The sequence below is a fragment of the Saimiri boliviensis genome, chromosome 19 (genome assembly GCF_048565385.1).
Source record: "Saimiri boliviensis isolate mSaiBol1 chromosome 19, mSaiBol1.pri, whole genome shotgun sequence".
NCBI classification, from domain to species: domain Eukaryota; kingdom Metazoa; phylum Chordata; class Mammalia; order Primates; family Cebidae; genus Saimiri; species Saimiri boliviensis.
Genome location: NC_133467.1, coordinates 17,064,779 through 17,090,809, shown reverse-complemented (window position 1 = coordinate 17,090,809; position 26,031 = coordinate 17,064,779). Strand labels below are relative to the sequence as shown.

At 44.0% G+C, this 26,031-nt stretch overlaps 1 protein-coding gene across 2 annotated transcripts in view; it reads left to right on the top strand.

Annotated features, from left to right (window-relative positions):
• The window catches only part of BRINP2 (BMP/retinoic acid inducible neural specific 2), a 111,397-nt gene that overhangs the window by 46,143 nt on the left and 39,223 nt on the right, over positions 1-26,031 (top strand). For both annotated transcript variants that reach the window (XM_003925339.4, XM_074389835.1), the window contains exon 2: positions 13,633-13,977. In XM_003925339.4, coding sequence (XP_003925388.1) covers positions 13,709-13,977 — 269 coding nt within the window. In that variant the 5' untranslated portion in view covers positions 13,633-13,708. The remainder of the gene's footprint in view (positions 1-13,632; positions 13,978-26,031) is intronic.

The window sequence follows — 26,031 nt, the reverse complement described above, 5'->3', positions numbered from 1 at the left end:
CTGCAGTGTTTCTGCCGAGAAGTCTGCTGACAGTTATATTGGGACTCCTTTTTATGTAATGTATTTATTATCTCTTGCTTCTCTCAGAATTTTTTCTTTGTATTTAATTTGTGATAGTTTGATTATTACATGTCTTGGTGAATTTCTCTTTGGTTAAAGTTTTATTGGTGACCTCTGCAATTTCAATATGTAGATGTTGGCTTCTTTTCTTAATTAGGGAAATTTTCATCCATTATTTCTTTAAATATGTTTTATGGCCTTTTCCTTTCCTTCTTTCCTTCTGGAATGCCTATGATGCATAGGTTAGGTCTCTTGTTTGGTGATGTCCCATAATTCCCATAGATGATCTTCATTCTTCTTTATTATTATTATTATTATTGTTTATTCCTCTGATTGGGTAATTTCAAATGTTCTGTTTTCATGTTTACTGATCTTTCAGCTTGATAAAGTCAGCTGTTGAAGTTTTCTATTGCATTTTTCAGTTCAATCATTGTAATCTTCATCTTTAAAATTTATATTTAAAAAATTGTTTCTATTCCTTTGTCAAATGTCTCCTGTTGTTCATGTATTATCTTCCAAATTTTATTTAATGTTTAATCTGTATCTTCTTGAAGTTTACTAAACATTTTTAGAGGATTATTCCAAATTCTTCTTTCTGTCCTTTCATGGATATCTCTTTCTTGATAGTCTATTGTTAGAACTTTGTCAATTTCCTTTGGAAGTGTTACAAGTCTTTATAATCCTTGTATCCTTGCATTGGTATTTATACATTTGTGGAGACTGACAACTTTTCTGGCTTTTACAAGTTTTGTTGTTGTTGTTGTTTTGTTTTGTTTTGGCAAGGATAGAAATTCACTAGTTAATCTAACCTATGATTCTGGATGGGTTATTCTGGATGAGTAATGATCCTGGGAAGGCAGAGCTTGCTTTTAAGTTCTCTAGATGGCTAGGCTACTGCTTTTACTTGAAATTTGTATGGTGCAGCTGGCTAGGCTTTGCTATTAGGCAAGATCACTGGCTGAGCTCTGCTTTTAGGCTGAGCTGTCATATGGATGCTTTAATCACATCTGATCTGGCAGGACCACAGGGTGTAATTCCCTGGCCAGGTACTGCTTTTGGAGTTCAGCAATTGGTCAGAGTTGCAGAAGAGGTCCCAAAGTTAAGTAGCTTGGGATGAATGGATCAACTGCTATGGTCAGTAGAAATGCATGATTGAGATTTGCCTTCCTCCATGGGTAAGGTGTGGAGGTGGGTTTTGAGGCCGCAAGGAGAACTGATTAAACTCCCAGGTATGGCAGAACTAGTGCCTACTTTTTGTCAGTATTTGCTACAGTGGTCAGCTGTCTCCCCGGGCAGAATCTGGGGAAAAGCTTTAAGATTACAGTGAGTGTAGATTAAACTCCTGACAGTGGCAGATCTAGTGCCTGCTTGTTGTGGAAATTTGCTGCAGGGGGTCTTCTCTTACCTAGGCAGGACCCTAGAGTAGGGTCTGAGGCTGGCCATCTAGAGACTCAACCCAGGTAACCATTCCCACCTCTTCTGGGAGTGACCATCTCAGATTTGAGGGTGAGCTACACTGTTAGTTGATACCTCTGATTGAGCATGACTAGTGGCAGGTGCACTGAGCTTTTACCAAAATCTGTGATGTCTAAATTTGTGTAATTTTTAATGTTTCACTTGACAATATATTTTGCTGTTCTCTGAGGGCTCCCTCCCAACTTTGTTTATACCTGATCCCAAGCAGTCTAGTCATGTGGGTTTTCCCTATGTTCCCCATTTCCAATGAGGCGAGAATGGGATGAGTTGCTTGGGAAGCATCTCTAAGTACTGAGAGAGTTGGATATTTGCTTTCCCACTGTAGAAAGCATGGGCCTTAAAGGTGTGGCACTGTGCTGACTTGGGGGAGAGAGGAGGGGCAACATGGTTAAAGCAAAACCATTTCTCTTATCCCTTCCATGTGGAGTGTGATTCAGTTCCATGGAATACATAGGTGACTCAGGCTTATTCCCACATTTTTACCAAGGTGTTTTTGACTGGATAGTTGATGTTTCTGTGGGAGGAGTGAAGCCGGGGACCTCTTCTTCCACCGTCTTGCTGATGTCACTTCAACTTGGCATTATTAACTTAATAGATTGGTTTAGTTACTAATGAGCTTTAGTTAATAACTATGAGCTTTGGTTTTCTGTAAAAATCAATCTAAAGGAAGGAGAGTTACTTGGCTTAATAACTGAAGAGAGAACTTGCAGTAATAGATCAGCTTGTTCCCCATCAGTAGTCCCTTACAAACCACCAGTGAGCCTTGGACCATACTTTTAGAAATGATGCCTTGAGCCGGGCGCGGTGGCTCAAGCCTGTAATCCCAGCACTTTGGGAGGCCGAGGGAGGTGGATCACAAGGTCAAGAGATCGAGACCATCCTGGTCAACATGGTGAAACCCCGTCTCTACTAAAAATACAAAAAATTAGCTGGGCATGGTGGCGCGTACCTGTAATCCCAGCTACTCAGGAGGCTGAGGCAGGAGAATTGCCTGAACCCAGGAGGCGGAGGTTGCGGTGAGCCGAGATCTCGCCATTGCACTCCAGCCTGGGAAACAAGAGTGAAACTCCATCTCAAAAAAAAAAAAAAAAAAAAAAAAAGAAATGATGCCTTGAGCCCAGCAATTCCAAAAGGGTTAACTATGATATTCTAGTCTACCTGGTGAACCTCCAAGCTGGCTCTGGCCACCACACAACATTTCCTCAATGCAGCAACTTTATTGATTGTATCCTTTTGTCTCCTTACCCCCACTATCCTCCCAGCTGTCCAGTAATACCAGTCAAAAGCCTATGGAGGGCCTAAATAGAGAGCCCTTTATCAAACAAAGCACTTAGGGATGGGTGTCTTGGACTGTGCTACAAAAAGGGATAATGATTCTTCCTCTGTGTGCTTATTGACATTCATTGAGCAGCATATAGTTTATTTTAGCTAGAGTTTGTGATGTAGCATCTATATTTAATTCCACAAGCTGTCAGGCAACTCATATATTTACAAACACAATCCCGGAAACAATGTGTTTGCTGGTCACAGCTGCATCTGTAACATCTCAGGAACTCTGTGCTGTTCAGCACAGCTCAGGGCATTATCATTTTACATTCTGGTCTGTGCCAAGGTCCAAATAGGGCAGAGCTTGGGCTAAAAGTTCAGATTCAATGACAGGCCTGGCAGAAAGCCAAGAGCAAGAGTAACATTGAGGGCTGCAGGTCAGAATGGAGAGTTGCTTGTCAGCCCCACCTCAGTTTTTCAGCCTACACAGTGATGAGCAATTTCTCTGTGATTGGCTTGGGTTTATTTTGGCTTACTAAGCCTTAAACCACCCTATGTATATGCAGAGACTCAGCTGGGAAGTGTGCTGGAGTTTAAGCAACAGAAGCTAGTCTTCTGGGAGGAGGCAGGGACAGAGAAGGGTGTCTCTCTCTCTCTGGAGTACGAAAGTAGCACTCAACAAGGGATTAAAGTAAGGGACTAAGCCAGCTTCAGTAGCTAGATCCAGGGAGACAGGCAGGCCATGCCCAGGGGCAGGAGCCAAATGGTATGATTCAGGCAATCTTAGTAACAGGAGATCCAGCTTGTTGGCCAGAATACATACAGAGGAACTCTAGGAGGGGGTGCAGTCCAGAAGCATGTAAAAGGTCAGGAAATTCCTGGGGGCATATCTATCTACAACAGGAAATGGGGGAGCTGAGAGCAGGAGGCTCAGAAGCCGAAAAGGGTGTGGTATAATTTGGATATTTGTTCCCACCCAAATCTCATGTTGAAATCCCCAGTGTTGTAGGTAGGATGTGGTGGGAGATATTTGGATCATCGGGTAGATCCCTCATGAATGGCTTTGGCCTTGGTAATAAGTGAGCTCTCACTCTGAGTTCACACCAATCTGTGGTTTAAAAGTGTGCAGCACCTTCCCCACCACGGCCCCTCTCTTGCTCCTGCTTTTGTGACGTGATGTGCCTGCGCCCCCTTCATCTTCTGCCACGATCGTAAGTTTTCTCAGGCCTCCCTAGAAGTAGAGCAGATGCCAGCACCATGCTTCCTCTAAGGCAGGCATCCCCAAACTACGGCCCGCAGGCCGCATGCGGCCCCCTGAGGCCATTTATCCAGCCCCCCGCCACACTTCAGGAAGGGGCACCTCTTTCATTGGTGGTCAGTGAGAGGAGCACAGTATGTGGCGGCCCTCCAGTGGTCTGAGGGACAGTGAACTGGCCCCCTGTGTAAAAAGTCTGGGGACGCCTGCTGTAAGGCCTCTGGAACCATGAGCCAATTAAACCCTTTTCTTTATCAATTACCCAGTCTTGGGTGTTCCTTTGTAGCAACGCAATGATGGCCTAATGCAGAGTAGAAGCCGCTTACACCTTAGATGGACATGCCGAGACTGGGCAGAAAGCGGAGGGCTGAGGAACCTGGGCACAGGCTCAGTTGGGTTTGGTGTTATGAGGGAAGAGCGCTGTAACTCAAGGGCATGCCAGAAACCAGCAATCATGGATGGGCCTATGGTGGAGGAGTACACCTGACCTTACGGTTTTTCAGACAGCACAAGTGAAATATCACTGCATTCTTATGAGGCCATCTAAAGAGGAGCCACACAGCTTCCCAAAAAGCAGGATGCTCATCCAAACTGGAAAAATGATTTTAGGTGAATCCTGCTTGTGTACTTTACGGTTTTAGACTTTACTTCAATCTATAGCCATTATTTAAATGAACATGACCTCTTGGGTAACCTCATGTGAATACAGCTAACTTATTCAAGTCTGTAGCTGTTAAATTTATAGGTCATGTAAATCATATGAAGGACTCCCCTTGGGAGAACATTACTGGCTTCTCTGCTTTTGAGTTTTCTTCTCTGTTCAGTGGGCGTAGTAACAGCATCAACTTTACAGGGTTTGTGCATAGTAAATAAGGTAATGCATGGAAAGTGTTTTAGAGGGGTGTTTGGTACACAGCAACTAATATGTAAACATAATTAGAGGGGATTATAATGGCAACTCTGGGACTCATGGGTTTTGAATTTCGAAAATTTTACCATTTACGGAAAACAAAGACAGACAAGCTCTAGACTTAGTCTTGAGAGACTGAAGTTCAAGTCCTGACTTTTCCCTAAACCAGTGGTGGGACTTTAAATAATTTATTACACTTCCGTGACTAAAAGTATTCTCACCTGTGATACAATTTGAAATGAATTTTATCATTGCCTCTCATCAGAGCATTGCATCAAAATCTCTTGGGCGGTTTTGAAAAATATTCCAAATGATAAAAATATATTCCAACCCCATATCTCAATAATTTCCCTCTTTCCTTCACTCCCTATTTCCATCACACTCCCCACCTTCCCCACATCCACACACTACCACACATGCTCCAGGCTGCTGAGAACCACTCACTGGGCCAGGCAATCTCCAGGATCCCACCCCTTCTCCCCAGTTCTAGGAAATGATCAAGTGGAAATTAACTGGGGAAAAGAGGCTGTAGGAAGGCAACGCAACCACACAATCAACTCACAGAGCTTTGAAAGGCTTCTTGGAGAAAATGAGTCTAAAAGATGAGAGACCATTGTAGACTCAGAGAGGAAACGCAGGAGTGCGTACAAGGGCGGAGCTCATAGCCAGACATCTCGGGAATCAAGTGACCACAGGATGAAGGCAAAAGGGCCATGGGTTGAAACCATCACTATGAAGAAAGAAAAAAAAGAAACCATCGCTATGGTCACCACCTGCGGAGGACTGGGGAGGCGGACTGGTGAGGTTACTTGGAGTGACCTGTAAAAACCTCTAAAAGGCTAAAATGGGGACATACCTTTTAACAGAAATTGTACCTTTTCAGTCTTCATTTTTCTCACCTGTAAACAACAACAAAACAAACAAATGGAAACTAAGATTGGATGAGGTAGGGCCTATGAACGCTTTTCGGACTCTTTTTAATGCTAATAACCTCTGCTGGGGCAATGGGAAAAATAATAGTGAACACGCAGCAGTCACCATGGGCCAGACACCTTTTAAAGGCTTTACAAATATGAACTCTCTTCAACTTCACAATCTTATGGAGTAGCACTATTATTGTTACCTTAAAAGCAAACAAACAAACAACAATAACAAAAAACAGATGAGGGACCTGAGGCCAAAGTGTTGGAGCCAGCCTAGGAAGGTAGGCAGCCAGGGTCTGCAGCCTGTTCTCATAACCACTCCTCTTTGGAACAGCTGATCAGGGGAACTCAGTGACTAGAAGTGGAAGGCAGACTGCTTCTCAGGGCCACAAGGAGTGGCTGGGGTTCCTTAATGATGAAGGAGGTTGGAAATGGTTTTGAGGAAGGTTGATCTGCAGGGTCTCACTCTCTCACCCAGACTGGAGTGCTGTGGCCCGATCTTGGCTCACCACAACCTCCGCCTCTCAGGCTCAAAGGATTCTCCTGCCTCAGCGTCCCAAGTAGCTGGGATTACAGACACACGACACTACTGCCCAGCTAATTTTTGTATTTTTAGAGTGAAGATAGGATTTTGCCATGTTGGTGAGGTTGGTCTTGAACTCCTGACCTCAAATGATCCACCCACCTTGGCCTCCAAAAGGGCTGGGATTACAGGCGTAAGCCACCATGCCTGGCTGGAGATGAAGTTTTAAAGGCTTTGAGATGAGCAACTTTTTCTGTAGCAGTTCTATTTGATCAGCAGTGCCAGTTTTCTATTTGCTAGAGGTCCCCCTGCTGCGAAGGGAGGCTCTGGAGTAGAAGGGTCTCTCTGGTCTGCACATTCAGCCCTTGGCTTTATCGCTCAGGGCTCTGGGCAAGCCTGTCAGTGAGTTTGTCTCAGCAAGGAAAGCACCAAGGACACCTGGCAAGCAAGTATGAAGCCTCAGCCACTGACAGATGAATCTGTCCTTGATAAGTGAAGGGCTGGTTATCACACAGAGAAACCTATACATTTGGGGCTTGAGAGGAGGGAGCCTACCAGGTCTAATGTCACTAAAGCTGTCCATGTGTGTGAGTGCTGTGTGTATGTGTGTGTGTGTTTATGTGCGTCTGTGTATCTTTTAAGCTCATTACAGGATCCTCGAGTCCTGTGTTTTGTTCTTGCCCTGTGAAGGCAAAGGCTGGGTTCGTCTTGTTCATGAGATTTACTCCCATCCCTTGGGACACTCCTTGTGCGTAGACGTTACTTAATAATTGAATGTATGATGAACAGAGGTGAGTGGGGCTAAGGAGAGCTGAGTTATAGGTCTCGGAGTCAGAATATCTAAGTTTCACTTCTGTTTTACTGTGGAGTGATCTTCAGAGAATCTCTTTGGCTCTCTCAGCCTCGTCTCTTAAAGGTCTTAAATTAATGTAAGAATATTTAGTAAACAGTAATTATGATTACCTCGTACCTTTGCATAAATAATTATAGTATTATTAACCTGATTCTACATAGTGAGGATATCCATACCCTCACCAATTTTAAGTCATTCCTGACCAGCAGTGGGGAAATGCATCACCTGTAGCTTGCCAGTTCCATGCCAGTCCTGAGGGTGACGCTGAAAGTCTAGTCATGGAGGCTGGGGAGGCCAGTGGCAAGATGTGTCATCTCTACCTGGGTTCAAATGGTAGAATGATGGGAGCTGATGAGGCTCTGCTATGTAAAACCAGGAACGCATTATCAAGGCAAAAGCACCATGCTTCGTCTCTCTTGAGGCTGACAGATTATTGCAAGAAGAGGGAAGAGTAAAAGTCATCGATCTGAGCTGATAGCACCCTAACATCCACCCTTGGTTTTAAGAATGTCCTGTCATCTCTCCTATCTACCCTCCCTTTCTTGTAAAAACAGGAGGTTTTGCATCAAGATACTGCAGATGACAAAAAAAAACACCACTTCCTGTGATTTGTTTTTAACCACTGACACCTTCAGATTTATTCAAGGAAACATCTCTTCAACAGAGTCGTCCAATTAACCACTTAAATGGCTTGAAAACTTATTTAATGTCACTGCCTAATCACTTTATGAAATGTCACTGCTCTGGCAGGCCAAAATTTCTGCTTTATACCCTGCTTCTCTTATGTTTCAGTTCCTTTCTGAATCACAGAGCTTCCTTCCAAAGAAGACTAAAATCATAATGCCTCTCCCCTTACATATGTGCCCCTTATATTTGCATAGAATTATGGAATTGCAGCAGCAGGTGGGATCGTCTGACCCCATAAATCATTTTACTGATGATACAGTGAAGCTCCCAGAAGGTAGTGACTTGCCTGAGGGGGCCAACTTGTAAGTGGCAAAACCTCCCTTTTATTTTATTTTTTAAATAGCTGTAAGCCATCTAACTGATGCTGTGAGGTGTAAATACTATGGGATCTAGGGTAGGTGCACCTCAATCTGCCACTGAAATCTGTGCCCTTGTGCAATTTACTTATCCATTTCTAGCTTCAGCGTTCTCATCTGTTAAAAAGCGTGATTTTATTGTTTGTGCTTTACAAGCAGTAACTACTTCACAAATATGAAATGATTTATATTGGTATTTATTAATGATAATTAACATTAACAGTATTACCCTCACACCTATTTTACTGTTTCTCCAAGTCTGTAACCATAGCTCAGCCATATCCTTAACTGTCCAAGACACAACCCCTCCTTTGCAATCATTTTCAATGAAGAAATCTCTATCTCACTTGCCAAGACCTGGTATACCAGCAGCTAATTCCTCAAATCCTGAGTGCTTCATCTTTTGACATACCCAGCATAAATGGATATTAAAAACAACAGGAGAATGCAAAACAATTCCAAAAAGTCCTCAGCTGGGTAATAATCTGAGAGGGGTAGAGATCGCTTCTCAGCCTTTTGGCTAAGATCAAGTGTGAGAGGGGTAGAGACATAATTCCTGTAAGTGCTACCATTTGAAGACTGCACTGCTTACTTCTCATGTGACTTCATTTATACACGATTTTTTCCATTGACAAAACTGTGACCCATTTAATCCATAGCTTAAAGAACAGATTTGGGCTGATGCAGTCAATGAAGGAAAATCCATGACTTGGCTTACCTGAATCTTTGGTGCAAAGTTAATTTATTATTTCTTTAGATGTAAAACTGTCTTAAGTAAGTGTGGTCTAAATAAGTGAAATGATTTGGCTTTCACAAGTAAATTTATAATCCTTTTCATGAAGGAACTCGCTTAGCCATTATTTTAATATGCTAACATATAACATGGAGGCTTACTTAGGCAGTCAGTTTCAGGATAAGAAGGAAAAACTGAAGCATGATGGGGAAGGTACTAACTGTTCCCTTTTGCTGCTTATTAGAAGTTCCACCAGAAGTTGTAAGGATTTACACAGTTAAAATGTGCTTGACAGGTTGCTGCTGTAGAATTTCCAGTGGTATTATTTGTGGAGCATAAATAGGAAATGGCCAAAAGCTGTTCCCCTTATAAAGCCTGATTTTAACACAACTGTCAATGCAGCAACTATTTTGTCCTTTTTTAAAAATTGAAGGAACATGTTCTAGGGATTTTCTTTTAAAGCAAGTTTTGAAACCTGTTTAAAAGATCTCTTTCTTAAAAGGAGATTTTTTTTTTAGTCCAAATGTTCTCAGGATCTTCAGATCCTGAGAAAAACCAGTGAAGCGGAAACCATATGATTCCCAGGCCAGGTTTTTGAGAGGAGCAGTCAGCACTGAATTCAGGCATTCTTGCTGTGCTCAGCAGACTTGGCCCGGCAATCAAAACCATTTGATTCTAAAGCTGATACTCCTATAACCAGGCAGGTTCTAGCACATTGTGAGTTCTGAAAAGCATAATTACAAACAAAGAATGACAAGAAGCACACGTTGACTTAATATAGCTTGCTTCTTTCAAGGAGCACAGCTTTTTCACATGTGTGCTCTCACCTGTCCTAAGAAAACCCTTGCCTGCTAGGTGAGGTGGCGACTGCACCACTATTATTGCAACACAGGAGGTCAACACACCAAAACGTGAAGGACACATATTGTCAGTAGCTCACAATGACCCCACGATGAAATGCACGGAATTGACTCATCAGATATTTTTGAAAACCAATTATAGTCTCTAACCTGAAGGGGTCCATAAAATAGGTAGACAGGCTGTGATGTGACTCAGCTGAGTTAGGGGAGATGATAAGTCTCATTCTGCCCAAGAAACTGCCACGCTGGCTTCTTCTCACACAGCACGTAACAGCTGGTCTTCAGGGAGCATGTAGAGCCCTCACTGGGCCAGGCCTTATGCATAATGGGAAAGGCTAGTTATCTTTTATGTGTCTGCATTATTTTTATATTACTGTGCAACAAATTATCACAAACTTCACAGCATAAAACAGTACAAAAGCATTATCTCACAGTTTCTGTGGGACAGGTTAACTGTATCCTCTGCTCAGGGTCTAAACAGACTGAAATCCAGGTGCTAGCCAGGGATGCAGTCTGTTTCCAAGGCTCTGGGTCTTCTTCCAAGCTCACATGGTTACTGGCAGAATTTGTTTTCTTAATGTCATATGACTGAGGTTCCCATTTTCTTGCTAGCTGTTGGTTAGCAATTGCTCTCAGCTTCCAGAGCCCATTTATATTTCACAGACATTTGGCCCCCATAAGTGGTTCACCAGATGTCTGTTTGCTGTCACCCAGCTCAGCAGAAGCTTGTCTCTTTGACACCTCCCTTTCTTCTAAAGGCTCACCTGAATAGGTCAGGCCCATCCAGGATATTGCTCGAGGTTATTCAGAAATCTTTGTCCTCACTGCCACCACTGGGATCTAAAATATTATATGCCATCTGGACTTTCAATGCATTGTGTATCCATCGGATCTTCACTCAAAGTCAACTGATTAGCAACCTGATCAAGGGAGTGAGATCCCATCATACTCACACGTCCTGCCCATACTCAAGGGGAAGGGATCATACAGGGCATGCACAGAAGGGTGTGAGGATCTTGGTCATTTGGGAATCCTGCGTTCCAGTGTCTTCTTAGCCATGTCCATGCATATCCACTTTGCTGTGTTGGCTGCCTCGGCCTCCAGTATCAAGTAGCTGCAGTCTCCGAAATGAATCCTCCTCCCCTTTGTCAATATACCTGTAAACAAAATAGAACAATATTTTATAAAAGGGATTAATCGCTAATGTTAGAGTTTCAGGTAATGTCATGAGCACTTGCTTTTGTATTGTCAACGCCTAGCAGAGTGTCTGGCACTTAGGAGCCCTCGATTTATGTGTCTTCAATAAATGAATATGTGAATGATTACATGAGAAATATTTTGGGCATCCTCATCAGATTGCATCCATATAAAAAATGCCTACACCCTCTATGTACAAGTCTGATTTCTCTTTTTAGTTTCAAATGAGTTATTTTTTTTTTCCTGGTAATGCATACTTATTATAAAACGCTTGGGGATTTTCCTTCTTTCTGTGATTTTATTTTTTACATTTAACTTTTTATTCCAAATGGAACTACTTTTCCAATATTAGGTATAAAATACTCCATCCCCCATGCAATTGGTCTCTGATGCTTTTTTTCATCTGCTAAGTTCTAATATATAAAAGGATTTATTTCTGAGCTATCTATTCCATTTCATTGATCTGCCGTCCAATTTCTGTGCCAGTATCACCTGTTTTAATTATTGGAATTTTATCGTGTTTGAAGATCTGGCAGGGCAGGAGCTGTCTCATTATTCTTCTCTCAGCCCCCTCCTCCCTAGTTCATTAAGTGAGGGTCTGCCTTACCGCCTGCTTCAGTTCCTGAGGCTGTACTGTATTCTTTAGCAAGGTCTGGATATGGAGCCAGATCTAGGCTCATATTCTACCTCTGCAGTTTCTTACCTCAACTCTTCTGGGTCCTAATAAAATATAAACACGCTAATAATGGCTATTTAACATACTTTCTGTGAGAACTGTGGAAACTTCTAAGAGCTGCCCGGCACATGGGAGGTGGTCAGTACCCACTTGCTGGAATGAAGGAATGACACTGAATGTCCAGCCGCTCATGCTGTGTCCATCCTTCTCAGTAGGGATTGCCACTCTTCTGAAAGCATCCTGTATGACTGGTGAGGCATGGATCTCTCAGACTTCCAACCTTTAGGCTGGGAGAGTTCCAGAATTAATGTTTGTTTCCAGCCTCTGTACAGCCCCTTTGGGATTCACACTGATCCGATGGAGGTCAGGTGGTTTGGTGAACTGGAGCCAGCCCAGAGTTCCCTGGGGAACTCTGGCAGGGGGTGTAAATCAAGTGCTGAAGTCCACATTACCTGCCTTTACCAGAGTCTGGAATTGCCAGGGAATTAACAGCCCTTGCCTCATCCCCAGGGAGCCTGTCTCGGGGCTTTGGCACTCAGAGAACATTCTTAAGCTATGAACTACAGTTGCTGGGGGTAGGAGGTCATTCTAGCGCACACTGAAGTGGTGCTGACCAGGGGAGATGGGCAGATTCTGACAGCATGTGCTGGGAATTAAAGACTAAGGAAATGGTCACAGTTCCAAGAAGCCCCACAGTACTGAATGGTCCCATGTATCTGCCCAGGGTACTGAATTGTCCCATGTATCTGCCCAGAGTTTATAAAGGTGACTCACTATTCTCAGACCAAAGAGTAGGCACTGGAAATCAGAGACCTGTGATGAGTCACAAAGTAGCCAGGAATTTTGAAGGCCAGAATCTTACTACTTTCTTGGCATCCTCCCTCCAACTCAGAGAGGGCAGGGAAGGCACTCATTCATTCCTTCAAGAAGGGTGTGTGAAGGTCTGCTCTCAGGAGCTGGTATAAAAGGATACAGCAGCGATTGCTCAGCTCTGCTCTCGTGGTGCTCCGAAGCTGCATGAGGAGGTGAGAACATGATAGATATCCTTGAGTGCATGATCTGCTCTGATGACGCCATATGCAATATCTGAGTTCCCCATTCCAACTCCATCCCACAAGACCTTCAGTAAAAGAGCAGGTTGGATGTTCAAGCCTGGAAGAGGTCTTAGACATGAACTCTTCAAGCCTTTCTATACATGAAACCCAGAGAAGGGAGTGATTGCCCACATTCACTCAACTTCACAGCAGCAATGGAACTTCAGTACTTTTCTACCTCACAATTCTCCATCTGAAAAATAGGGTTGCTTCTCACCTTACATCAAACTTCAAGAGGCAGACCACAGTCTAAGGCAACTGCAAGGAACAGATTGGGATCTGATCAATGAAATGGAATAGATAGCTCAGAAATAAATCCTTTTATATATTAGAACTTAGCATATGAAAAAAAGCATCAGAGACCAATTGCATTTTTGGAAGAGGAAGACAGAAGTGGATAGTGTTGGGTGGTTCAAGGTAGGACACATGGATGCAGCATAACATAAAGGTTAAGAGTCAGATCCCCTGAGTTCAAACTCTGGTTTTATCGTTTAAGAGCTGTGTGAACTTGTGCAACTTACTTAACTTTCTTCCTAAGCCTCATCTTCTCATCTGTGAGATGATGACATAGTGTTTCCTCCCAAGTTTGTTTTAAGGATTCAATGAAACAATGTACCTCAAGCACTTTGTGAAATGCCTAGAACGTTATGTGACTAGGATAAATGATTTCCAGAATGGGCCCAACCCAATTATGTACGATGCTCATAGGCCAATGGGGAAAGACCAGGGTGCCCAAATGACATCACCTTTTGTACTTTTCTAGCTCTGAGCCCTGGAGGAGCAGCACGGAGCGGGAGAGTGTGGCGAGAGAATGAAGAAACCAACCGCCCGGGAGAAGCATGAGGTGGCAGTGTGGCACTCGCTTTAGAGGGCTTCGGCCAGCGGCGGCCCCATGGGCAGCTCTGCTGGCACTGGGCCTGCCTGGCTGGGTGTTGGCTGTCTCAGCCACGGCGGCTGCAGTGGGCCCCGAGCAGCATGCCTCCGCGGCTGGCCAGCACCCCCTGGACTGGCTGCTTACAGACCGGGGCCCCTTCCACCGCGCTCAGGAGTATGCTGACTTCATGGAGCGGTACCGCCAGGGTTTCACCACCAGGTACAGGATCTATAGGTAAGTGGGGACAGAGGCTTACCTAAGAACCCAACCTGTGCAGCCAGCCCCTGCTGGTGTGCCAACCCAAACCCCTAAATGGGCTGGAATGCCCTCAAAATGAACTGGAGGTGAAAGCTGGAGGAACACTGGGCAGGGAAAATAAGCCTACCATGTTGACTTTTAAAACAAAGGAAGAAGAAAACACATACAAGCTGGAAAACCTGCTGATGCCTCCTGGGGAACTTAGCAAAAGGGCTTCTATTTATAGGTTGTGCTGCTTATAAATTGAGGACAAATCAGGCAGTATGGAGTCAGTGTGTGGCCCAGGATGCCGTAGGAGGTCAGAGTAAACTTCTGGGGCCAGGTTTTAACTAATGGGTTAGATAATTTCATGAGTCGTAATTACTTAGACATACAAACAAAGGAAGGGCAGCTCCAGGTCCTGCTTTAGAGGTCTGGAGAGCCCTGCAGGATCAGGAACAAACCTGCCCTTACCCTTAACAACACCCCAGGCTCCTCAGGCCTTGTGTGGAAAAGGGGTTAGGCCCTTTAGGCCCGTCCCCAGAAGCATCAGAGCTGAAAGTCAGACTCCTGAGACTTGCCTAATCCATCGTCAGGTGGAATAAGCCAGGCACATATTCCTGACTGCTGGACCAGCACTTCAAAAATAGAGTGCTTCTCCACGTGCTCACCTTGAGTGACCCAGCCCCAGGGCTCCCACGGTGCACCCCTGAACTCAAACCTCCCTCCATCCCTCTGTCCATTTGCGCCCTTTCATCTCTCCCCTTACCTGCATCTTTAGATAATTCCGGGAGCTTTGCTGATATTTTTTTCTTTGTTCAAAGACATTTATTTTTGACTGGGTGCGGTGGCTCACACCCGTAATCCTAGCACTTTGGCAGGCTGAGGTGGGTGGATCGCCTGAGGTCAGGAGTTTGAGACCAGCCTGGCCAACATGGTGAAACCCCATCTCTACTGAAAATACAAAAAACATAGCCGGCCTGGTGGTGGACGGCTATAATCCCAGCTACTCAGAAAGCTGAGGCAGGAGAGTCGCTTGAACCCCGGAGGCAGAGGTTGCAGTGAGCCGAGATGCCGCCATTGCACTCCAGCCTGGGCGACAAGAGCAAGACTTCATCTCCAAAAAAAAAATAATAATAAAAATTTTAAATGCAAACTGAAAAAAAAAAACATTAAAAAGCACAAAGAGAAACAAAAACACAAAACCATGCATTCTTTTGTCATATAAAGTTTCCTTTTAACATTTTGGCACATGCATTTCTAGTCACATGAACACACTAATGTTTTTGGACCTCTTGCTGGATCTAGCACCTTGAATGTCTTACATAAAGTAGCTCCAACCCTATGTTGGAAGAATAGTTATTCTTCCCATTTTAGAGATGTGGAAATTGAGGCCCAAAGAAGTTAAGCAGCTTGCTGAAGGGCACAAAGCTAGTCAACCGTGGAGCCAGGATTAGCTTCCAAGTAGTCGGATTGCAGAGTCTGAGTTCTGAAAATATACTTAGAGACATTCTCTTTTTTGTCCTGGGAGTTCTTTTTTAACGCAATCTGTTTAGTAAAGGGTCTCAGAAGTATGATTTTAAGAGTATCCAGTACAGCATCAGAAAATTCCCAAATGGTAACACAATAGCCATTTATAGAGGCCATTCGAAATTCCCATATTTGGGTACAGACAAAGGAGCAAGGTCAGAGGTATTTGAGGGGCTGGTACTTTGCGGACACAGAGATTCAAAGAAACAAAGTCCCACTCTTAGGAATGGCCTGCCCAGCTCTCCTTTCAGGCCACTTCTCTCACACTGTGCTTAGATGCAATCTGGCCCTGGAAGAGATTGCAGTTCACTCTCCCTGATTTGGTGACCCTGGCCCTTGCCGTCTTCCAAGGACCACAGCAGAAATTCACACAGTGTCACCAAAGCAGAGAGCACCAACTCAGGCTGGGAGGGGTGGAGTTTACACCTGTGTGGGTAAAAGCAGATGAGTAGAAGAAGAGCAGGGTAGAGGATTAACTCAGCTGTCAGTAAATACCTAAGAATCTCAATGATGCCTCCCTACACTTTCTAGATGGCAAATTCAGAGTGACCTTTTCTTTATTAAAGATTATTTTTCAATCTTTCAAAAAAAATCAGAAAATCCACTCTAGAATGTACTTAAGCAGAGAAGCCCTCCAGTCCGGTAAAATAAGATTTAATTTACCTTAGACTTTTTAGTTTATCCCAAATCTCACAGAAGGACTGTTATTGCCAAAAATAATTTTTTGAAAGTGTATTGGAATTGAAGTCAGGCTGGGAGTCCTAACACCATTCTCCACTTCAAGGAGCTGTAGGAACTAGAGGGAACAAACGCTCAGCTTCTTTCTCCTTCAGGAGGGTTTTCTTCCGGACAGCCTAGTAGCCACTTAGCGCCTGGGCTGCAGCTCTGAGCCGGCCCGCGGGGAGTGCCTGTAATCATTTCTCCACCATCAACTGTTCTATCAGTTGGTAATGGTTTTCTGATCATTGAATGTGACAAGCTCTTACACTGTGCCATTCTGTTTCTCTGGGGTCAGCTATTGCACATGAACCTGTACTTGGGGAAACAGTAACCAGTCATTCTGACAGGAGTGTAGTATTCTGATTTGTGACCCTATGGCGGGGCAGAGAGAGGACGGTCACAAGCCGCTGCTTCAGAAGCATTCCTAGAGTTTTGCCTTTAGTTATGAAGCAAAATGGTGGCTTCATGGGCACTTGCAGGGCTCTACATTATCCCAGTGGGAATTCATTTTTATCCCTCCTCATTTTGTATCTAGTGACAATTTCCTCTGGCAAATTTTGGACCTTGCTGGTGTTGACGAAAAGCAGGTCAAAGAAAACTGCTAAAACATACTTTGAGAATCATCCCCAAATTTCCCTCCTATTATCCAGAAGAGCTAAAGGAGGAAAAAAAAAAAAAAAAAAAAAAAAAAAAACGAACAGAGACTATCAGAAATGCTTTGAAGAGGAAATATTGGGTCTCAAACAGAATTAATGTTCTGTTTCACCCTTTAAGGAGGCTTTTGGGACATAGAAATCAGATAGTAGCCACAGGTGTCTTCATTTTAAGAGGATACACTATGGTAGAGAAGAAGAAAACTATTATTCAAGGGGGCTAGAATATTTGGTGCAGAATCACTTGAAGGTTTCTTGCATAATAGGAAAGAGACCCTTCTTCTCTTCTACCTGTTGAACAGATCAAAACCATTGCACAATAACGTTCTAATATTGAACTACAAATTCCACCTCTTCTTATTTCGATGTTGGAGTGTGCTCTCACTTTGAGATGACTAGTCATTCTAGAATAGCTTCAGCCTCTCTAATCATGGACCTCCAGAGATTGCTGCTCTCTTCATTACAAATTTGTATTTATACAGACAGGTGCTTAAGAATGAAGGTCCTGGAGCCAGGTGACCTGAGTTCTAATCCTGGAGCTGCAACTTTCTACCTGTATATTATTGGGCAAATTACATAATTTCCTTGTTCCTCAATTTTCATATTTGTAAAGTGGGGACAGTAATAGTGCCTACTTAATGGATTAATATGAAAATTAAAGGAGGTAGTTGATGTAGGCACTTAGGATAGTGCTTAATAAATACTGCTTATTATTATTAGGTTGTTCTCTAAAAATTAGCCTATACAGGAAGGATAATATGGGCTTTTTTGCTCTAATGTCTGCTGAGGGCCTAGCCTTCAACAGCCTATATATTAGAATGAGGAACACTGTTCTCTTGCTTTCCTTTTTAAAGTATGTTAACCCTTACCCGTCAATCCAGCTCTTCGCTGGGAGGGAAACTTATCCAAGGAATAATTGGATCTTCTCTGGGGCACACTTCTACTGGCCTTGTGGGCTACCAGAGGGAGCAAGATGGTTTCCAGAATATGTTAGCGTTACTGTAGGTCAGGCCCGTTTTTCTAAAGTTAAGGATGGCTCACCGAGCAGGCCTTTCTTAGGCATGTCCTCCAGTGGCCCGTGACTGCTGGCCTCTTTGCCCCAGGGATGACAGCATAGTCTCAGGATACACCACTTAGAGAACAGAGACAATATGCACTCTGGTTAGGCCCTCCTAGATAACAGGATGGGCTTGGACGTCTCACCCAATTTTTGACAATCTTGTAAATTGACCATTGACCAACCTCTCAGCATGTCTTCAAGCACTGTCAAAACAAGATCTGATCAATTAGCCTACTTCTCAGAACTGTCTCTTAATAGGCTCATGGTAAGAACTAGAAGAACAGAGGTCCTGTCTCCCATTCCATGTGTGACTTCCGGGCTCCCCATCTCTTGCTCTATTCCATAGCCCCCACTGCAATAAATTCTTAGAGACCAACCTTTCACAGCAGCCCTACAATGGGCTCCTAGGGTCTAAGGCATGTGAAATGCACTCGTTCAAGGTCGGAGAGGTACCCAGTCACAGCCGGATATTTCCGGCTCCTGACTTGAAGTCTCCTGCTCATTACTCCAGAACATGCCACCTCCTTTTGACTGGTAAGTGCATCTTCATCATCACACGCACCTAATCAGGCACCTAAATTGAGCTGATGCAAATGTAAATATGGTTTCTCGAAACACTCTAGTGGTAATGTTCCATTCTCTCTTCGCTACAAATCAAAGTAATGAGCAGTCTGGGTTTTTTTTTAAATTTCTTTTTTGTATTAAGGTTTTAATAGAGAGATAATCATGGGATTGGAAAAAATCCAAGCCACTATGATGAAACATTTGAAACTCGGAAAGAATATATTAACATTAAGAGAGAAAGTTAGAAATCATAGAGAATGATGAGTGGTTGGGAGGAAGGCAATGCTGAATGGAATTCCAAAATATTGACCTTAGCCATTATTACATCTATTTCTAGCTACCTCTTTTCGGAAAGGGAAGGTCTGGGGATACATTAGAAGCCAAATGTTAGAAGTCAAAACAAAACAGAATTAAATAACTATCTTTATTGACTAAAAGGGATCATAGTCTAATCATATTATGGGACATATATGCATATTTGCAGAACGAAGCTGAAAACTAAAAAGCCATAGGGGTACCAGGGATAGAATCGAGTGACCAGTGAATGAGGCAGTAAACAAGGCACCAGAGCAACAATGCTAAGAAAGAAAATCTGGAATTCGTCAGGATGAAAAATAAGACTTGGCAATAGCTTAGACGTGAAGGAAGTGCCCACCCAATGTTTGGTGACCTTGTAAATTTTGCTGACCAGCCTCCCAGCATGCTCAAAGTGCAGTCTGTGGACCACCAGCATTAGCATCGCCTGAGAGCTTGTTAAAAATGCAGACTCTCAGGCCTCTCCCCAGACCCGTGGAAAGAAAATCTACATTTTAACGAGATCCTCAGATGAGCAAAATGGCATCAGAGCTTGAGGAGTACAGCACCAGGTGTTTGGAGATGGAGAGGGGAGCAAAAATGACCACAGTGGAGAAGCACAGAACGTGTGCTGGGAAGGCAGCATACCCCATGACGCATCTGCAGCAGTGAGACTATTTACAGGAGGCATTGCAAATGGAATAAAATAGGAGTCCAGGGAGGGTAAATCTAGCAGTTATTAGTGCCAAGGCACATGAACTCCTAAGAGTAGGTACAGCAGCTGGGAGGAAAGTTGAACAGCAGAAAAGGCTGGAGGGCCTAGAAGCAGCCTGTGGGTGCCTCCCGGGAGATGGAGAGGTGAGGAGGCAGACAGCAGCTGTGGAAGCAATCACAGGAGGAGCTCCAGAGCTGTTTTATCATCCGGACCACGTCTCTCTGACTAACAAATACTGATTTGGATAAACAGCGAACCCTGGGAGAGGCACCATTTCCAATTAAGAGATCACAGTCCACATAAATAAACGGCAACCAAAGACAACTTCAGTCTGCCTAGGTAAATCCCAGTGCTTTCCGAGGTGTGCATTACAGCCACTGAGGTAGAGAAAGCCTACATTATCATGCGGCTGCAGGGCTCGGGAGGGGAAGCTGTAGTTTTCAGGTGGATGGAAAGAAGGAAGGAGGCTAGCTCTTCTGCATAAACCACCAGGCCCAGAGTAAACTGGTTGATCTCCGAACTTCTCACTGGGTTTGCGTTTTGACCATGAGGGAGTTTCTTGACATGGAAGGAGATAAAGGAAGGGTATACAAACTGGTATTGTGATTTAAATTAGAGTGAAATTAGATGCATTGTGGCAACAAGGAGCCTGCTATTCTGGTCACGGGCACTATTTCTCAGTCCACAGGGTTGAGAAGGTAGGAGAGGGACAGAACGAAATGTTTAGAAGTTGCTTTAGCGAAGACTCCAGTACTGCCTAAACACACAGGCCCTGTAACATAAATACCCAATCTGGATGGCAGACCCAGCACAAGGTGTCTTAGGCCTTCCACCCAAGGCATTTTATCCCAGAAGTATCTGGACGAGGGACCCGGCACGTCCTTATCCTTGGGCAGAATTCTATTTCCGCTTCTGGCATAGAAACATACCACATCAGTGCCACAGAGCTATGTGGAACCTTCTTATGTGCATACAAAGAACCGAATGAAAAAGCATTCTCCTTTCTTGAAGCAAGGAGAAATATGACATAAACAAACAACCATAATTCAAGAACATAAACAGAGACATACTCATTCACTCAACATCCACTTTTGAGGGCCAACTTGGTGCCTCTCGTTGCACTAGATTCTGATAACAGACTATAACCAAGGCGGACAGAGTTCTTGATCTGATGGAACTTACAGATAAGTAAGCAAGTGCTGTATTACTCTGCACAGAAGGTCAAGGAAAGCTGGAATAAAAGGTAACACCTAGGCAAAAACGTACGAATAACTTGAGACTCTCCAGGTGGAGGCTTGTAGAATGGTGGTATAGACACAGGAGCAGTGTAACCAAAGGCCTGGGAGCGCTAGATGTGGCTTAGGAATCAGTATCACAGGAGCAGTGTAACCACAGGTATGGAAGCACTAGATGTGGCTTAGCAGTGTAACCAAAGGCATGGGAGTCACTAGATGTGACTGAGCAGCCAGTCCCATGTCAAGAAGTGCATAACAATTCTTCTCCTTTCCAGTGTTCTTTGCCACTGGCTTTTTATGCCGTATTTTGTCTCTCTGAAATGCCAGAAATGCCAAAAAATACCTCTTAGATGCTGATTTCTTCCAGGGTGCAATTAAAAAAAAAAAAAAACTCCCACCTGAAGAGGCATGTCATTTTCTAGCATTAGGAGTAAGTAAAATGAAGTAAACATCACTGTATGTGTAGAGAAATTAGGACCAAAAGCAACTCCTTACATTTCTACTTTAGAAAAATAGAGTGTGGATTCTCACCTGGTGAGAAGATGGTACGTGGTGCTTTAAGGTTCTGTTACTCTACTGGTTCACATTAAAACTGGGATCATTTACGCTTGAGCACTTGGATTCAGGGTAAGGTTACCACACCATATTTGTGCACACGTGGTCCTCCCTGAAGTGCTTATGGACCATCTCCTTCGTGCAACACATTATTCTAGGTGCTATAGCAGAATACGAAAGACAGACAAAACAACACATGACTTATTTCTGGGAGATTAGCAGTCCAGTTGGAGTGACAACATACACACCAGAAAACGCATTAGGATGCATCACCTTAGATGCTAGAGAGAAGAGATTTACTACATTCTCAGTGATTGATGGACAGATTTGGTCTATGGATGCTGTGTCAGAATGAATTCTTAGGATGCCAGTCCCAAGCATCCCCAGGACACAATGGCTCTTGCCCCACATTTTCCCTTGTCATTGGGGGCTATAACCAGGTTAGCCACCCTGGCTTGAGATACGATTGCACAGTTGGTCAGTGAAGAGAAAATGTGAAAATAAAAATTTGGAAGGAATGAAGGGAGCATTCAGGATGGCCAAGGCGGGGAAGGCAAGACCAGTTTTGTTTTCAGATGAGATTTGGTGAGAGATCTTGAGTTAGGCAGAGAAAAAGAGGATTAACTTTTGCTTCAAGAAATAATTAATTTTCTTCATGAATGGATTGCTTTTTAGAGACGTATGTGTGTAGAAAGGAGTAAGATTGACTTCATCTGGAAACCGTCATGACACAGGCAGGCTGGCAGGGACACTTGTCTAGTCATGTGGTCTTTTTGTCTCTCTCTAAGAGAATAGCTTTTTCTAGGTCAAGGATTCTCAATATTTTTTTCTTTATTCAGCTTCTGCCACATTTCTGTCACTCCAGAGCTTCCCACGTATCCCACAAGAAAATCATTTCAGTACATGGAGCTTAGAAGAGTGAGTGGCACAGGGTGGGGCATTTCTTCATTCAGCCCCTGTTTATCCAGGGTTTGAGGGTGTTGGCCACTCTACAAGGGCTGGGGACACACCCTGAAGGAGACAGCCCAGGCCTCAGAGTTCTGTTTTCAAGTAAGACCCATGTATGGAAAGGATTGGAAGTGGGGGAAATCTGTGGTATAGTAGAAAGTCTGGGCAAGAAGAGCTTGGCTCCCAAACCAGTTACCATCTTCCCTTTTGGGAGTAGAAACAGCCAAGTCTGCTCACAAGGAGCTCAAGGTAGGCTGGGCTGCAGAGGACAGCTTGGACCTGAGTCAGAGCTGGTGATGCCAGTCCTACAATCCCACCTTTACCCCAAACTAAAGTCAGCTGGGTTTGTCCATCAGATTGGTTTGCCCAATCCTAAGTGAAGCAACTAGAGAAGTCATCCCTGGACTGTGTGGAGGGGATAAGCCAGAAAGCTCAGAGGGAGAGCTCTACCAAGTGAGGTGACTGTGAGGAGGGGGACATGATCAGAAGCATTGCCCATTGCAGGGCTCGAATGTCCAAGAGATGAGAGCCTTTTGTGAACTGGGATCTCAATTCATGGACTCTACACAGTATTGCAAAATATGGATGAAAACAGCAGACTGTTGCCAAGCTCCCCACTTTTCCCATGGAAAGAAAAGAGTCAGGTGACAAAGGAAATAGATGGTCTGAAAAAATCAGAAATAATTGGTCAAAAAATTTTTTTCTTTTTTTTCTTTTTTTTCTTTGAGATGAAGTCTTCCTCTGTTGCCAGGCTGGATCAGTGGCACTATCTCGGCTCACTGCAACCTCTGCCTCCCAGATTCAAGCGATTCTCCTGCCTCAGCCTCCTGAATAGCTGGGACTATAGGTGCATGCCACCACGCCTGGCTAATTTTTGCATTTTTAGTAGAGACGGGGTTTCACCATGTTGGCCAGGAAGGCCTTGATCTCTTGACCTCATGATCTGCCTACCTCACCCTCCCGAAGTGCTGAGATAACAGGCGTGAGCTACCGTGCCTGGCCCAAAATTTCTGTTTAACTTAGGGAAAGAAAGCAAAGAATTCTCTCTATACTACGAGATATTAATGACATTAATGAATACTAGTAACTAACATATATTAAATGCTCATCATATTCTAAGTACTTTATGAACATCAATTAAAATTATCCTAGTAAGAACTTTACGAGAGTGTGCTGTTTGTACACTTAAGTAACAGAGGAGGACACTGAAGATTAGAGGGTGTCACACAACTGGTAAGAGGAAGAGTCAGCACTCAACCAATAAGGTAGGGGACCTGTCCATTAATGATAATTGTTGAGTCAGATAAATCAGTGAGCCTGGGCTACATAATGCTCTGAGAGAGATAGTGTCTCTGGTTGTGGCTGGGGGTCTTTGTCCTTCTTTCGTTAGGCATCCAGGCAGACTTTTGAAATACGACAGGCTTCAGAAGGCTGGAGTATGTCCCATCTCCCTCAAAGACCCTGTAGTCCTCTGTTTCCACAAGAGTTTTCCATCTGTGCTTAGGCTCCAGGGAACCCTGAGTGGGAGGCAGCCACAGATGGATCTTCCTGAAACAATGCACCCACAGCAAATTCTGTATGTGTTGGTTGTACACTGCTGGTATGTTTCTACAAGGGTGCGATAAAATCAAATTTCTGTAAATCGAATCCTCTACTTGAGGGACACTTAACGTCATTTCCAAGATGCAGTGTCTTACTTCTTGCCTGGCCATGGGTTATAAAAATTCAGTGTTAAGTAAATTTTACCACCTGACTTTAGAATCAGGTAAGTAAACACACATGTCCACTTGGAAATGTCTTCTATTTCACAGAGCATTTTCATAAAGACGGAAGAAGCCTTTGGCGTTACATGCGATCTCTGCTTATTGGTCTACTTTGTACGTTTGAATTTTCCTACAGTGATGAGATTGGTATATGCTCTGTTACAGTCCTGCTTGCCTTCACAACCACAGCACACTATGCACTCAGGTGAAGCAGTGAGAGAGACACAGAGGCTGAGGTCCCTGAGTTTATTTTAAGATTTGTAGGCATAGCTATGGGCAGATTAGGGCTGTTATCGCCAGAGTATGTTTTAGGGAAGACGCAGGAATCTGGCAGGGGTCCCAGCAATGTCTTCTCCTCTGTACCTGTTTAACGCTCCACAATTCTGCCATCCTGTCAGGTTCTCCTCTGAGCCCAGAAGTGTGCCTCTTCCCTCCTCCTCTGCAAAGAGCCAACAAGCTCTGGGTGTGAGAGTGAATCAGAGTGAGCAAGAAGTCTTACTGGCTGGGCAGAAGGCCAGGTGGGAGAAAAATGAGGTAGCCAGAACCAGTGCTCACCAAGTTCTTTATTATGAGCCCCAGTGCTCTAGAGAATTCTCATTTTCCTTGTCTGCCAGGAGAGCCTCTGACTCACCTGGGGACACACTGCTGACGAAGGAAGGACAGGAAGAAAGTCTCTTAGGGTAGTGAGCTCTCCTGGATCCACAGAGGCATGTAAACACCTAGTGATCCCTTGACGTGAGCTACATAGTTGGTTTACTAGTAACAGAGGTAAACTTTTAGCATTGTAAGCCAGCCTCTTACTTGGCTGGTTCTGTATATGTTCTAAACTGTGAGTCTGATAAAGAGGACATTATCCGGCCGGGCGCGGTGGCTCACGCCTATAATCCCAGCACTTCGGGAGGCCAAGGCGGGTGGATCATGAGGTTAAGAGATCGAGACCATCCTGGCCAACATGGTGAAACCCCGTCTCTACTAAAAATACAAAAAAATTAGCTGGGCATGGTGGTGCGCGCCTGTAGTCCCAGCTACTTGGGAGGCTGAGGCAGGAGAATTGCTTGAACCCAGGAGGCGGAGGTTGCCATGAGCTGAGATTGCACCATTGCACTCCAGCCTGGGTAACAAGGGCGAAACTCCATCTCAAAAGAAGAAAAAAGGGGGCATTACCCTTATTTGATCATTACATGTTGCATACATGGATTGGACTATCACACTGTACCCTATAAATGTACAATTATATGTTGATTAAAAATAATTTCAAAACTTAAAATTTACAAACCATCCTTAAGTTCCAAAGAACACTGAAAAAGAGGAGTGGAGAGGAAAAGAGGCTATGGGAGTCCCTGAATGCTGGCTTGGTGCATTGAGAAACTCAGGCACAAATGGGACTCCATAATAGAAATGTGAGTGGAGGCTGAGCATGCATTTTTTTGTCATTTGCAACCACCAGGACAGATGTGTGCATGTTGGTGGCTGCATATCACAGTCAGGCTAGAAGATGAAATCTGAGAACCAACCACAGGGCTTATTAGCCTGGGATAAGAGGCCAAAGCTCCACAGCGCCTAGGTGTGGAAGGAAGCTTGACAATGTGGGACGGCAAAGCAGAGCTAAGTGATGCCAGAATCTGTGAATTAAAGGAAACTTAACATCACTTATTTTCTACTCAGTGCAGACAACCACTCTGTAGACACTCAAGAAGGCAGTCAATAAGCCCTAGCTTGAACGGTTCCAGCCATCAGGTGTTCACTGAGGCCAGTTTATATTCAATAGCCTAAAACACTATAAAGATCTTTTGGAAACTGAATCATAGTCTTTCTTCCCATAACCTTCCTTTATTGGTCCTGATTCTGCTTTCTTTTATTTCTCTAGAATAAGTCTGTCTCTGCCTCACAACAGCGCTCTGGATATTAGAAAACAGTTATTACTCGCCCCGATTCCTAGACTCGTTAGCACATTGTAACTTCCCTCCAGAGGGTCTTAACTCCTCCTTCCCCTGCTCTCGGATTCTCTTTCCCA